Below are 16,191 nucleotides of genomic sequence, written 5' to 3'. Positions count from 1 at the left end.
ATATCAGCCTTCCAGCCAGAGGAGGCGCTACATAGTGGCGGCAGCCAACTGCTCCTATGGTTTCGGTTTCGCCATGCCGACTCCACGGTGCTCGCGACCAGAAGGAGATCGAATATCACACCTCGCACTATGTAGGGATAGGGAAAGGATCACTCGGCACGTTGCACGGGTCTCTCACGGACCTCTCCAGCCATGCTGGCCACACCCTACAGCCGAATTGCAGACGCTCAACCAGCATTCTCAAGAAGTGCGTAGGTCGCGCCTTTAAGAAATGCGGGATACTGAACGCATTTAGAGGTACCCAAGATGAAGATGTCTTTAGAAAGGGACTCTCGACAGAGATACAACGGACAACGGCAATCGCGAAAGCCCTGAATCCAAGAACATTTCCTGGGTGACTACGTCCCGCGCCTGCGTGCGGTTTTAGATGCGAAGAGGCGCAAGCGCCATGCTGCGCATGCTAGCCGGCAGCTTGTGTGCTGCAATCCCGTGTCCGACCTGAAAGTGGCCCACTAGTTTTAGAACAAACTGAGGTTATGTGGCTTCAGTGATTGCCATGACGAATGTGAGCTGCTCTTCTCGCGGTACGTAGCATGCTCCGATCAAGTGTGTCGATGCGAGAAGAAGGGGAGCGAATGAACCCTGGCATATAAAGGTCCATCGCCCTACTAGGTGCACGGTGCGGGGTGGCGTTGGACGCTAAAGCACGGAGTGTGTACACCTCATGGGGCAACTGCAAAATGTGCAAATATATGCTTTTACTGATCTTTCATCGCTCGCATTATACGCAAATGAAAACTTTTTTTTTTTTTTTTTTCCATTTTTGCTACCCAGAAATTAGACCTCGCATTATATGCAGTTTTTTTACAGTAATTTACGAAAGCAACTGCTGCAGACAAGTGGAAAAACTGGGTTTTATGCCCCAGACCAGGATGAATTTTTTTAAACTTTGAATTCTCTAAGAAAGCTTGGCAGCTTTCTTTCGCAGTTGTATGGCTGCATGTTGGTGGATGTTAAAGAGCAAATTCCCTTCAGTGAAAAGACTAAAAAAAAAAATGAAGGTAAGGACAATGGTTAACCTAAACGTCCATTCATAAAACCCCATTCAAACCATTTTCTCTTTTATTTTTTCCCAAGATTAGTTTTCTTTAATTTCATTCCATGCCATAATTTGTAAACAATTTGTACATAACAAATTCCATAACAAGGCTTTTTTAAAAAGTTTCCTAAATAAGTTATTAAGCTTCCGCAGAAGCCAGCTTCAAGCAGCATGAATTCTCCATTCTTCCAGTCAGCCACGCATGGCTCTTGCTGCCTAACGTCAACCTTAAAAGACCCCTGGAATGGTACTTCCAGCAATATTCTAATGCAAGGAATCCATAGAGGTAGTCTTTGTGTGTATTCAAGTCAAATTTAAAAGCTTTGCATGGAGCCTATAATTTGAAAATAATTTTAAAAAGTGTTCCTGGAGACTGCTCACAGCCGATTAGGGCGAAACCTCCCCGTGCATTCCCACCTCGATGGATTTCTTGCTGAGCACGCCCGTTCACTGGACGCTCCCATATGATGTAGGCAGGAAAAAGCATGGTGCAGCGCTGTCTTGACTTATTTTCTTCATTCTTTTTCTAGAGTGCCGGCAAGAGCAGAGTTGAGAGTGGAGAGGAGGAGCATCATTTTTGATGATCAATATATTCAGTGCTATAATGAAGCTTAATAATTTTAATTTAATAATACCATAGGCAGCCAGCATTGTGCAGCAGGCTTACAATGACAAGGAATGGTCGCAGCAGGAACCTACCTCTCCCTTCTGGACATTCATGTTCTGTCCCGAGAAGGGGTAGAGGGCCTTCACTTGGGGCACCTTCCGCTCCTCCACGACTGACTGCATCACCTCCTTCTCAACCACCTCGTCCACCCACTCCTCAACGGGAACCAGCTGCAGTTCTTCAGTCCAGTCCTCGGATGGCTCAGCATCCTCATTGAGAGCGTCCAAGTACTGTGAAGAAACACAAGGAGAAAGTGAACGCACGAAAGAGGTGGCCTCATTTAAGGCAGCACAGCAAAGTCATTTTAAGTTGGTCACAGAAACAGATAAAAAGGTCTTAGATATCGCAAACATTTTAAGTGGATTCAAAGAAGTAACTTTCATGCTTCAGAAAGAGCTTACAACTGGTTGTGGTGCACACATTTAGTATTCTTAGTGCATTTTGCAGGCAATGAGAATACTGAACAAGAAGTGTAGAGCTGCCTTATCCGACTTCAGTTTTTACCTTGGAGAACTGCAAACTGTCACAAAGATGCCAAGGCAGTAGTTCAGTACCTTCAGGTATGTTGCGGAGCATTAAACTTGGTACCTTGTGTGCGCCAAGACACAAGGAAAAGGTACCACATTCAGTACTGCAGGGCTGCCACCCTTGCACTGAAGGAACCATTCATCATTAGCGAGCACCAAAAATACTGCAAGCATTTAGAATGTAGTATGAAGATGAACCACAACAAGGAACTAAACAAAATGTCGAATGCAGGAAATGGAAGCCGATGTCAAAGACAGAGCCCACTCACAATGGCCAGCGAGTCAACGCCAGAGCGGACCATACGATCAGCCTGGTCTCGCAGCCGGCGTATGTCGGTGCCGTAGGCGTTCATCTCACTCTCGAGGCAGCTGTGGCGCTGGAGAAGTGCCTGGGCACTGGGCTCATCCTTCCCATAGTCCTTGCTAGACACAAGCGCCAGCTTCTCACGCACCCATGACTCAGCTTCATTGGCATCCGCGTGGTACTGCACAGCAGATATCGAGAGCCACATTAGGCGCAGCACAATGAGACTTCCTTTCTAGCAAGCTATGCCCAAAATTTATTTAACCAGGCCTTGGGCCCTTTTGGAAAATCAAGCTGCACAAGCATCTTTGCACTCTGCTCACAGAAAAGGGTGCAACCGAAACCACAATATGTGTGCCTTGCAGATCACCTTTACTAAATGCTTACAACTCAGAGTGAAATTTATATAGCCCCACATTTGTTTCAGCATGCAGCTAGGACACTGAGAAAAAAGAAATAATAACCCTGCAGGACAAACCTGGAAGGCTTCGTAGGCGTCTTCCAGGCGTTTCCTTTTTACAGCAGCCAGGTCAGCCAACTCGGCCCAGCATTCATGAAGCGCCTGCAGGCGCTGTTTCACGTCGGCACTCTGGCTGTGGCGTCCTTCGAGCAGCTTCTCACCAGCCAGAATCAGCCGCTGGATGTGGCCCTCATGACCTCCGATTTCTGCTTCCAACGCCTGCGATTGTCCCCAATGGAATGCTTTTAGCTCCCTGCATTTTCCTTCAAAATTTGTATGGAGATTAGCAACGAACCCTGTGCAAATGTTATCATCACTGGCTAGCTACTGCCCACTGCTAAATATTGCTCTCTTCCACAGGTCTGTAATTATGCCTGTCCTACACCAGCCTTTCATCACATTATTCCAGCAAACTTTCTTGTATAAGGCTTCCTTCCATACAATCATCGTTGTTGCACTTATAAACCATTCTTTGTCTATTCACCACCATACATGTTAAGGACGTTTTTAGTCTGCTGCTTGTTTGTGTTTCAAAGCTAAGGTATAAAGAGACAAGTTCAAACAACAGTCCCCCTACCTTGTGCTTCTGCTGGAGTGAGACCAGAGCCAGCAGGTCTTTGCCGCCTACCACTGCCTTGCAGATGCGCTGCTTCTCACGAATCCAGGCTTCCTCTTCCTCGTGATCTTGTACAAATTGGAAGTAGGCCCGCCACTCATCCAACTGGCGCCGTCGCCGCTTCGCCAACTTCCCAAGCCTGAAGAACCGAGGCAGTGCAATTGAAAACAAAACAGAAAAATGCATCATTAGTATAAAATGCCACTGTTAACAACCAAGTTCAAAAGTCAAGGGAAAGTCGCCACTGTAGTAATGCAGGCTACGTGGTTAGTCCTACAGCACCAAGAACAAAATATGACACAAAGGTTAATGTAACACCAGCACTTGTGTTGTGTCAGTTTTTGAGTCATGTTTCACTCTTGCCACTATTGGATTAGCCAGATAAAGCTATTCGCCACAAAATGGGAAACGGAATGCTTGCAGCCATTCTGACACCTCTAGGTTAACCTAAACTAGGCCATGTTCGTTGGAATTATGGCCTATCCAAGGCAATATAGATACGTTATACTAATCACTTCTATAGCTGATCAGCCTTGTGTGTTAACACCTGATGTACTAGAGTATTCACCGCTATTCTTATTCACTTTGCTCCTCTTCTGTTCATTTAATGCTGTTCAGCCAAAACGGCATATCAATTGGCATTCAAAGGTAGTGCTCAAGTGTGTTTGGCTGACTCAGTAGTTGGTGCATGGCCATTAGCCACTTTTATTGCCATAAGTTTGCTGCACAGCTAAGAAAGTACAACTTTGCAGCCAGGCTTCTTTTTCAGTATAGCAACAGTATATCTGCCCTATTATCATCACACAAATCGGAGATGCCCAGGCTACAATGTACCATGCAATGAGCAGGATGTTTACACAATCCATCGCTTCAGGAACTCCATGCGGGATTTCGCCAGCAAGCTTTCCCACGAATCTAAGCTAACTGAAACAAATGGAACTCTTAGTAGAAGAGCTGTGAAGGCAAGAGAATGAGTGCGACGAATACGGCCATAAAATATGCAACACATTATCAAAGGATCAAACAAAAAACTATGCACTTTTTCATGTAGTAACTGATCAAAGAAAGTGGTAGGCCATTTATGCTGGAAAGTCTATGTCCAAAAGCACAAAGAAGAAAGCAAGGAAGATGTTTTTGGAGTGTATTCTTGACACTTTCAACTCTAACTTCATCATCAGGGTTGTATTCTAAGTAAGTTGGCAGTATTCAGTCAGAACTGATTAGTACACAAAAAATTTACAATATCAATTTACTGATCTTTAATATGAATAAATTAACAAGTATGCTTCATTTGTAGTCAAAACTGCAAATATTTGCCTACCCTGAGAGTAGACCCACTGAACAGTACCAAACCATAAAAATGAGAAATAGTTTTCAAACCCAAAAGCAAAACTGATAGCAACAGCAGCAAATGAACAAGTGAGCGGACACGCACGTAGCGTAGTCAGCATTGAGGTCGTCCAGCTTTCGCTGCAGCACGGGCCCTTCCTTGTGTCCCTGCTTAAGGAGTGGGGCTGACTGTTGGGTGAGCCTGCGGATGGCCTCTCCCTGGGATGCCAGGTTGAGCTCATCCAGGGCATGCTTCTGGAGCAGATCTTCCACCGCCAAAAGGTGGCAGCCATATTCGTCCGACAGGAAGCTGCCCTGCAGGTGTGCAGAGGGGGATGCATGCAACAGAGGGAGGACAGTGGTAAGCTATGGAAGCAGTGAAATGGGAAAAAATAGGAAAAAAAAAATATGGATGGTATAACTCGGTTAAACTGGTCAATCACGGAACATTGCACAGCAGCACTACATTGCCACTGCACTAAGTTCCCATTACCACTGCTTTCTTGGTCGTTGTTGTTCCTATTGCTACATATGACAATCCTCTCAGTCACCCAGACAGCCCCTGGTTAGCCCCCATGCCAACCCGAGAAGCAGAACCATACCAGAATATGACCAAACACATCTGACTGTGAATACGAAGCGAGGAGATATTTTTCTCTACCCCCATGTGCAACGGCTGTGGTAGAGCAGCCTGTGACACCCCTTGTGAAGCGAGCACTATCTCATATTTACTACGCTGTCTGTGACGTAACATATGCTGCATGAGCCTCTGCTTTGCTCCTCCTCACCCCCATTGGCAGTCGGGAAGGTGCCACAGCTGTGACCCACCTCCTCTTCCCATGGGCACTCCAAAAAGTCACAAGTCAAATCGGTTTCACAGGCACATCGGCTTTTTTCGAGGATACAGGTAGAATTGCTACTAGACTACAGCTACAGCTGCTACTAATGGTATCACTCTAGGCACTACAGCCCCTGGTGTGGTGACTCTGAACACACTCAACCAATGCTCATTTATTCAATTAGTCCCCATTTATTTCAAGTGCACTTTTGTGCCTTGGGATGCACTAATTGGATGAAAATGTGACCAGCGTGGAGAGTGATAATACTGAGCCAGGTAGCACGGCACTCATGCAAATTAAAACAATGCCTTGACCATTTCAAGGTGAGCAATGCCACCAGCCACCAGTCAAGTGAACAGCCTAGAAGAAATTTCTCTGGTATGATATACAAATATTCATAAACTTAGCCAAGAAGACAGTAATGTAATGTGAGTACATTGAGGTATTCGCTATAAAGAACTGTTCATAAATATCCTGAACAAACACATGCTACTTCTACTTGATATGTCGAAAGCTGTTGGCCACGAAACAGATATATCGCACTCAAAGGTACTGAACGATGCACATTCAGGTGGAGGCTTTGCGGCAGTACACGAGTAAATGGCGATGGATGTTCGCACCAAATCTTACACTTTCATCTCATACCAACGCCCTTGCCAACAGCGCCACGAAATAGGACACAGAGGAGTGAATGGTTGATGGTTTGTTTTTCGTAGCTTTGATGCTTCTCACACCCGTTGACAACGCCCCAAAAGCAGTGGATGTTTACAGCTTTGAACAATTATACGCTCATGTCTGGTGGTAGCTTTCACTCTGACATACCGTTTTGTCTACGACAAGGCAGCAATGCAGGGAAACTAGCTTTGCTGGCACTTGACCTGTCACTGTGGCACGCTTGGTGTGCAATGCGAGGAAACCAGCCTAATCTGTGCTCGTTTTCTTTTGTTTGTTTACACCTCCGAAATCACAGTGCATGCCTTTAAAACATCGCTAAAGCATGGATAAAGCCCTCTCCACTAAAGGTCGCTTCAGTTACATTCTCTTCACTGACAAAACAGTGCTGCTCTTGCATTATTGGCAAAGTTCTGCATACCAAATTTCGGCTATATGCAACAATTCAACAATTTCCTACCTGTTTGTTATTAACAAGGTGCGACTGTAAATACATTCTGGGTTAAACTGTTAAACAAAAAAAGACGAATAAGGAATGTGTCCCACCAAAAGCAATGCCACATGTTAAAAGATCCATTCTTACCTCAACATCCTTTATTTCGCCATGGAGGGTATCTGCCTCTCGAAGCATGCTCATCAGCAGGCTGACATTACTCAGTGTCACACGATGTTTGTTGAGGAGATCCAGAAGCAAATGCCATCTTCCCATGATTTCTTTTTCTCTGTGGGGAAAAAAAGAAAACAGAAATATATTAGTACAGCACATGGCCCACAATGGGCATAAGATTTCACAAAATACACAACTTTGGGAGCATACATACATATACACACATAAAAAGGGCCTTGCCAGCGTACATCTACGCATGTAACTTCCGCAGTGGGTAGCTAGTGTCACCTAGTGCAAAACAAAGGAACTTTGCCGTGGTATGTCCCACAGCATTGCTCTGCACATAACGAGGTTTTTAACTGTGCTCTTGGATGACGGCACTGTTTAAGAAGTAACTCTGGCCCTTTGAGAACACGCAAGACTTCAAGCCTCACTGCAAATTTCATCCTCTATTTGTTAATATTTTTGCACTGTGAAACCAGTGTGAATGTCATTACAGAGCACTTCAATTTAGCGTCCCTTCTGCCAGCACAATATTGAAAATATTTTCATGCCAGCCTGTCTTGTGCATTCGTTCACACTTCAGAAGTTTGCTTCTTTTGAGAATGCTGGCAGTTTGTCCTCCTGGACACTTGAGCCTGAATACAACCTGAACATGAAAAGCCTGAAGGCAGCTGCTAACGTCTGGTATATACATACCCCAATAAAAGTTTATTCACTAAGATGTATTTAGTAAAGTCCACCAACGATGACTGCATTCCATACACAATAAAGTTCTCTGACCAAATGAGAAGTAACACCAGATATTGAAGTGCCTACTTACTTGATTCGAATCCTTGCTTTTGCATGGTAGTTCTCAGCTTCCAGCTGGTCAGCCATTTTTGTTAGGTTCTGAAACCGCTCCTCCTAAAATAGAAAATAAAGAGAGCATGTTTAATAATGATTGAAGTATAAAAACAAAAAATCATAGCTTTTGGCAAAAAGAAATAAGAATGGAAAATAAAAAGAAGTCAACAACAAGATTTTTTCACTGGATCATAAGTAATGATTCCATTCTTTTTTGGGGATGTGCAGCAGAAACACAGGAAAAAATTTTACTGCTAATCAACCTCACTATTAGATGCCAAACATTAATAGTACAGAAAAGTGCACCTAAAATGGGCATAAAAAGCATGCATTGTAAATACATAAAAGAATGTGACTGCCCATGAAGGCTTAGGAATGCAACAAAACAAATCAGCCACAATGGCAGCACCAAGCATGAACAGCAGTAGAATGCGTACTTTCTGTAATGCTTTCTACTTTGCCCTGTTATCTGGCATGACCACTAAGAAACTAAGCAATTATTATAAGTCAGTGTCACAAAACAATGTACAAAAGTAGTTTTGCTTGTTCTTATTACAAACCAGCATGTACTGTGTGCTACAACATAATGTGAAAAGAAGCTTCCAAGGTACAGTACAACTTTCTGTATGGAAACAACTTTTAGTGTTCATTACATTACTCCGTTAAATAACAAAACTACGTTCACTGCATAGGCAGGCACCCACCAACACCAGAACCCACCAACACCAGAACATAAAAAAGGCTCCCAACTATGAACTTTCAGGCCAGAGATAAAAAGTCGGGAAACCATGGCAAAAGAAGTCACAAAACAGGAATGTGCACAGCAAATATCCCTCACCCTTGCCAGGATGTCAGCGCTGATGGCTTCGTGTTTCTTGACGGTGGCCTCCACCTGAGAAAGGTTGCTTCCATACCGCGGGTCGGACAGCACCTGGACCATCTCGCGAAGGTAGCCCTCACGGACGGCACTCTTGCGGTCAAACCGGCATGCCAGGTTCTCCAGTTTCTTCTGCCGAAGCAGCTCTTCACGTAATGCCACTTCGCGAGCATGCTCGGCCTCTTCAAGCTGCTCCCATGCCCGCTGGATGTCATGCGCCATTTTCCCTTCGGGTGGGACATACAAAGGACGGCCCAGGGCCTTCTGCTTCGTCTGGATGTCAAACAGCAGTGCCTCGATGTCGCTCCGTTCTTTGTACCTGCAAGCAAGGCGAAGACATTGTCATGATCAGTACCATACCACAAGAATACTTTAAGACACATTGCTACTACAATACAGATAGAAAAATAGCCAAACACAATGTTTGCACTGACAATTCACTATATTATGCATTTCTTTCAACTAATGTTTTTTACTTCTTCCTCATTTTTAAGCCCTCTTTATAGCGGCCTTCTTGGGATGACCGCGACTGTCACAGTGGATAAGTGAATGGTACTTTACCTATGCGCAAACAATTGATGATGAAAAACCAAGTACAGGCCAATTTATTGTCTGAAAGCTTTTGTAATGTACTGCACACAATTTTTCCTCACATAGAAATTTTGTTACAGTAGAACACCGCTATAGTAAACTAGGCTATGGTAAAAAATCGGATATAAGTAAAATGAAACTGAAGTCCCAGTTTAGTACATTTTTCTCCCTTAATAGTAAAAACATTATTGGTAATAATCGGTTACAGCAAAGTGCGTCTGGCGACAATTCCCACGAAATAATATTGCCGCACGCATGCTACCCAAGAAAAAATAGTATTTGGCAGTATTTGTTGCTTAATGCATATTACAAAATATAACTTCCAACATTAACTTCCGAGTGAGTGAGTGAATCTATATTTATTTACAAGGGGCGGCTCTTAAACCTAAGGGAGAAGCAGGATGAACAAATATTCTAGGCATGTCTTGTTACAAGAAGGTTCCGCCCCTACAACCTTCATCTGATTGCCAAAAGCGCTGTCACCGAGTGTACAAGTATAGTAATAACAACCAAGGGAAGTAGCACGTGCAAAAAATTAGGGGGAAAACAAGAGAATAAAAAGATAACAACTGTGCGGAATCTGCAGAACAGAATCTCAGTGATACGGACCTCACGACGTCGCAAAAAAGTTTGTGTCATGAGAACAAACAAAATCTCTCTACAGAAGCATGGCAAACGCATTCAAAAAAACTCTGTTTATGGCTCAAGAGATTTAGTTATTGACGTGCGGCCACAACTCACTTTGAGCAGTAGCACAGAATGATTACCGTGATGCCAGCAATGTGTGGACCACGTGTTGCCATGAACTGCCCGTGACTGGCAATCAAACAGTGTGCTGGCAGCAAGTAGTGCTTCAGGCTGCGGTCGCGGCTCACGCATATGTATCATTAAAAGTTGCGAGACAGAGTTTTTGGAACATTTGAAATTCTATGCATTGTATATAATGCACTCCAGCCAGGAGTTTCACGAATTTGTGTGATCCTGAAATTTGTAACACCAAAACTGTTCATTAATCAATAATTTCTAACAAAGCTGACAATGCTTGGTGGAAGTAAAAGAAGTGCTGCCTTTCAGACCCGTTACAAAATGCAAGCAGGTGGCAGCACTCACTTGGGGGGCTTCTCGACAGTGCGGTACTCCTTGAACCTCAACAGCTCTCCCTGAATTCCCTCGAGAGAGTTGGGGAAACAGTGGTCCTGCAACTCGGCTGTCTTGGCTTGGATCCACTCCAGGAGTTTGGACGTTAGCCTCTCATAGAGGTACTTCTGCCTGTCAGCGTCCATCATTTGGCCCACAATCTGCAGGCAGCAACGTACAAATGCTTAATGCAACCATGCTTGTGCACAGCTTTAACTTATCCATTTTCCTTTTGCACTATTTGCTTGCATGATCAAGTGCATTAAATGTTATGGTACCGGCCTCAAACAACACAGATTGAATACAACTTAATGTGTTTGCTGTTCTTTAGTAACATAAAAATAATAACCGATGAAAAGGTAGGCAAATTTGGGAGCATGAAATCATATTTAAATCAATAAGAGCTGCACTCACGTTGGCAATGCGCCTGCCCTGTTTCATTTCATTCTTCATGCGGGCGAATGTGTGGTAGTAGGATGCAACGTAGGTCATGACTGATTTCTCATCAGGCTTGTTTGTATCAATGTCTGGAAAAAATAAAAAGGTCGGGGCAAATGAGAAAAACGACAGGCGTGAGACATATGCAACTGCTACTGATGCGAGAGCAGTAATCTCGTAGCCTGAGACTAGGCAACCATGTGTCCCTTTCTACACCTGATGACCATCTCGTCCCTATGACCAGCCATATTAAGAATAAAGAAAATTTTTAACAGGCAGCAGCCACAACAAGCAAAACATATAACAATAAAGATTTACTCTTGCTGTACAGCCTTAAAAGCAGTGCATAGTTACTGTCTACGTAATGTTAATAGATCATTATTCAGAAGCACAAGCAATTTGTTTGCCTAATCTAACCAACAGAACTTTTTAGCCAGAGTTAGCAATAGAGGTGCACAAGCTATCTGCGCACTTGAGCTCAATCTAATTTCTCTCTAGAAAAGAGCACTTCAGCCAAGATGTAAAAATTTATGCAGAAAGACCTTCTGCATCAAGCAGCCTTGGAATGCCCAGTTCCCTCTGGGCAACGTTGAAGGCATTGTTGAGGTTCTCGATGTGGTCAGCTGGCTCCAAGGCACCGTAGTCGATCAGATCAGGCCGGTGTGAATGGATCAGGGCATTGAAACCCATTCCACTTCGCCAGCTACCACTGAAGTCTTGTATGTTGACAGCATGATATCTGGACAACAGATAAGAACATTTTAAACTACTGTACAAGCATCTGCACACAGACAACTCAAACCGAGCAATGTGTGCAGTGAAATGAATGCAGCCGTACAGGCAGTTAACCTATCAGCAAAAGCAATACTGACTCATGGTCAGACAAGCATTCTATGCAGCTTTATAATAATGTACTAACAATGTTGGAAAATGAAATCACACATACTGGGTACCATCACAAAAATGTAAAGTATCTTGTGACAATGTCAACTAAGACTTCAGCAGAGTGCCTCAGGTGCAAGCAATGTAAAATAGTATACAAACTTGGACAACAAGCTAACATATTCACTTTCACTCAAAACGAATAGAATATACCACACTTATTTTAGTATGCTCAAGATCCATGGCTCTGCCAAATATCACTCAAAAGTGCATGCCAATACAAATTCTATGCCCTTAGCTGGTCAATGCTTAGCTCACAGTCCAATGTCATGTTTGAGCCACAAGCTCTTCAATACAAGAGTAAGAAGCCTTGAAAACAAACTAAATTTCTTTTGAATTTTGTTTAGCAGAATCTTTCCAGCCAGTGCACCAGTGCTCCTCAGACTGCAGGAAACTATTGTGTTACTGCTACACAAAATCTACCATTATTAAGATTCAGGTAAAATATACTCAGCCTTCACATCAGTAAAAAGTTATTGCTACCAAAACTGGTATCTCTCAAACGGTAGACAAGTTGTGCTAATGCCTGTCATCACTAAGCATTGGCTTATTCACTTTGTCTCTACTGAGGACAACACAGTCGGCATTTGCACAGGTGCAGGCCAAATATTATGGAGCACTCTTCAGGTGCTTGCAATTTCCTCACGCATTCCGTAGAGAAGATATGACGGTTACTTGGGTCAGTGTACGAGCTCATCACTAACCTGTACTCACAAGGTACTGCTTCCTAATATTCACTAGATAACACGCATGACATAAGCTTTTATCGCCGATTCATGCTCCAAATTATTGTGGCCAGGATCGTACACTGTGATTAGCGCAGTGACCATATGAGACAAACCCTGATGTCTTTCTTTGGCACCACAGCAGCAAGGCATCTTTTGCAGATTTCTTTTCACTGCTTTCGTTGTCTTCATCCTGCACAAATGCACAGGAAAAAAATTGCTCTTTTTCTTCCAGCAGCCAAAAAAACAAGTCTGCACACATGCTTACCATGCGAGAAAAAAGAACATAAACAAACTCACAACATCGATTTCGATGTCCTGGATTTGGAACCGCAAGATGATTGTCCATATGAGACCAAGAATGAGTCGTGGGTTACCATCCACAATGTCTTCAGCTCCTATACTTTCCAAGCGAACCTGATAGTAGATTATAAAAGTAGAAGGGGTTTCCAGTGTTGGAGACAGTTGCGTTCCATAAAGAAACTCCTTACATTTTATTACTTATTAGCACGCAAGTTATGAGTGCATGTCAAACATTGTGACTAAAGATATGGTATGCTACATGACTCACAACAGAAGTAATTTCTCCCAGCAATAACCACACATCCAGTATCATCTAGTATCAGAAATAAAACTTCCTCAGGCCCTGAGTAGCTGCATAACATTTCATAACAAATCTGACATGATTATAATGAGCAAGGTCACAGCAATGTGACAACCCAGCGAAGAATTCTAAGTTGATGACATGAGCGTACGCAATGAAGATATTTATTCTGTCAAACTATAACCTGCCTCAATTCACAACTTGGTTTCTGAAATGCATTTCTTCACCGTTAAGAACAGACGCTACTTATAACATGCAGGAGCTCATATTTCAGGAGTAATTAAAGAGGATACCCTCCTTAATGACCTCGTATAGCTTAGAGGTGAGATTTCAATGAAAATCTGTGCTTAAGAGTCCTTTACAGGCTTTATCACATTTCCCTTCTTATCATTAAACTGGCGGTTATTATTATCAGCCGCCGTATAAAGACAATGGTCACGTGTGGAAATAAGAAGTTTGAAACAACCATTACTAATCAAATGAAATTACAGGCTAACCACTTGTCAGCATAGTAATAACAGTGTGAAAAGGTTGCACACTATTTGAAGAAATATCCAAGTGAAAACTGCAATTTTTTAATGGTTGACAGTTCGTTGCCCACAAGCAAAACCAAGGGCGCTATGCACACTACTCTGGACCTCTGAAGCATAAATTTTGATTTTCAAGGTCATATCGCATGTAGTAGGCAAAAGTTGTCATTCGATGTGATGGTAGGATCCTTAACCTGTTTTCAAATGTGCTGATGCATATATACAAGCAGGCAGAAGACTGAGGAGAGATCTGAAAAGATGACATACCTTAGTGTGCAAGAATGCCAGGCTCTTGTTGACATTCTCTATCTTGTGGACGCGCATCTTGCCATTGTTTGGCTTGCCCAACTTCTCCCCTGAAATGATCTCTAGCAGCTTGAGCAATTTCTTGCCATCGGCCAAGTCGACAAACAGGTCGTCCACTTCCATCCGGGCCTAGAATGACGGAATAAAAACGATGCACTACTTTGTAACATCTCAGTAAAATCCAACTTCTTGTTTCTTGTGCTAATATGAAAGGGACGGTAATAGGACGGCAATAGCAGGAGTAGAAAGAGGAAAATCACTTTTGTTTATTTCTTTCGGCATCTCCAAGCCGAAAGTTTTAAACGTTATAAAAATGACGATCCTAGAGAAAGAACAAATAACGCATTGCTAATATCTACGTCTCTTGTGCAATTTTACACCCCCGGCAAGAATTATCATACACTTGGCAAAAAAAAAAAGAACTATCAGATGCTAATTTAAAGAACCAAACTACTTTAGCAATAATGCTACTACATCACTCACATTTATGAAGCTGACTTCGCATTTATCGACCTGCTATATCGCCTTCAACAGCAAAAAGAAAAAACTACCTTTTCTAAAAATCTCTACTGCTGCCATTACCTTTATCATGCAATTTCAAGTGCATGCAATCATGAAAACTTGTGCAGTTTTAAGCAACAGTAATGCCTATTGATTTCGGCATTTATGCTAACACTACACTGCTAAAAAAATCTGAAAGCCATTCATGGCACTCTTTAACACAGCATGCATATACTCCAAGTCAGCAGGCAAGCCTTCTAGCTCTGTGCTTTATTCTAGGTATGCTGTGAGCACCAAGGTGAAACCTTTAGATCCTTGACCCAAGACAAAGAGTGCAACTGTTTCAAAATGGCGGAAAAAACTTAGATCCAGCGTGTGTGCTTCAGCACTTCTCTAATCCATGTCCCGATACCCTTCACATTATCACAGCCCACAGCAGCTGTAAAGGTGTGATGTGGACAGAAAGCCAGAAAGTAGTAATAAACGCCTGCATTCTGACACAGATAGCGGGGATTAGAAAGAGCGGCAGGAAGTACAGAGGCACAATGAATAGGGTAATAAGCAAATGGTTGTAAAGCCTTCTGAACATCATCAGTGGAAGAAGTGTCCAGCACTGCTGCACTTCACAGGTAACAAGGCAGGCATGTGCACTCAGCTGGACTGCTCTGGCTGTGGAGTAGCACCGGAACATTTGGATCATACCAGTTGGGAAACTCCGCTTCAAAAAGTGACTGGTTTTAGAACCTACTTTTCGAATGCCTATGAACTGTCGCATCATCTAGAAGCAATCAATAGAAGCTTTCTGCTATTGCCGTAATTGCCTTCTAGAAACCACACTTTTTCCTTCTTTTTCACCTTAATTACCTCTATGGCTGTTATTTCTAAAAATTTTTGCTACTGCAATTCTAGAACATATTTTATTTTCCCGGTGATTATGCATTTATCAACAATTTGAAACTTTGCAATTTAAACACCGTTTCCTTTAGTGGCCACGGGCACCGCCCCTATTCATAGACACCTGAATTTTGAACAATCAAAACCGCTGTTTTTTTATTCATGGGCCCTATGGGAAGTTGCGCAACTGGTAATATTAAAGAGCTCTTGAGTAGCGTATGTCTCCAGGAAAAGGGCATCAATGCATGCAAAATGGCCAAGATCACTGAGTGTTATACGAAGAAAGTCACATGGCTAAAACAGTGAGGCCATCGAAATGAGAACAGGCACTTAAATTTAACTCTTGTGCATCGTATGTCACTTCATACTGTCACTGCACTGTGCGTAGGGCTACTGGCTGTGATGCTTGGTGTACTGCTACCACAGATGCAATACATAGCAATTACAGTTTTGTTCAGAACTGTCCATGCAAGCACTTCAAGTTTTTCATATAAAAGGTGCCCTTATGCCATGCTGTTATTAAATAGACACTATGCTGTTCATGATATGCTATAATGAGTTGCATATTATGCATTAATTTTCAGAAACCTTTCTTTACCTAGACATATCATTCACAGATTCTGAGAACGCTTTGTTCACCAAGAATTAATTTTCATAATAAATCTTAATTCAGAGTATCA

At 42.9% G+C, this 16,191-nt stretch overlaps 1 protein-coding gene across 1 annotated transcript in view; it reads right to left on the bottom strand.

The window, feature by feature from the left end:
- Positions 1-16,191, bottom strand: part of kst (spectrin beta chain, non-erythrocytic 5 kst) — a 260,747-nt gene that overhangs the window by 94,795 nt on the left and 149,761 nt on the right. The window contains exons 3-16 of the mRNA XM_084581862.1: positions 14,078-14,245; positions 12,977-13,093; positions 12,793-12,869; positions 11,552-11,748; positions 10,986-11,098; positions 10,545-10,732; positions 8,805-9,162; positions 7,944-8,026; positions 7,097-7,235; positions 5,109-5,317; positions 3,635-3,812; positions 3,076-3,276; positions 2,563-2,778; positions 1,799-1,996 (exon numbers count right to left, since the gene is read on the bottom strand). Coding sequence (XP_084437988.1) covers positions 1,799-1,996; positions 2,563-2,778; positions 3,076-3,276; positions 3,635-3,812; positions 5,109-5,317; positions 7,097-7,235; positions 7,944-8,026; positions 8,805-9,162; positions 10,545-10,732; positions 10,986-11,098; positions 11,552-11,748; positions 12,793-12,869; positions 12,977-13,093; positions 14,078-14,245 — 2,442 coding nt within the window. The remainder of the gene's footprint in view (positions 1-1,798; positions 1,997-2,562; positions 2,779-3,075; positions 3,277-3,634; positions 3,813-5,108; positions 5,318-7,096; positions 7,236-7,943; positions 8,027-8,804; positions 9,163-10,544; positions 10,733-10,985; positions 11,099-11,551; positions 11,749-12,792; positions 12,870-12,976; positions 13,094-14,077; positions 14,246-16,191) is intronic.

The sequence above is a fragment of the Amblyomma maculatum genome, chromosome 10 (assembly GCF_055883805.1).
Source record: "Amblyomma maculatum isolate TAMU_Amacu chromosome 10, ASM5588380v1, whole genome shotgun sequence".
Classification (NCBI taxonomy): domain Eukaryota; kingdom Metazoa; phylum Arthropoda; class Arachnida; order Ixodida; family Ixodidae; genus Amblyomma; species Amblyomma maculatum.
Note: the sequence above shows the minus strand (reverse complement) of the source record. Positions and strands in the feature narration are given on the sequence as shown.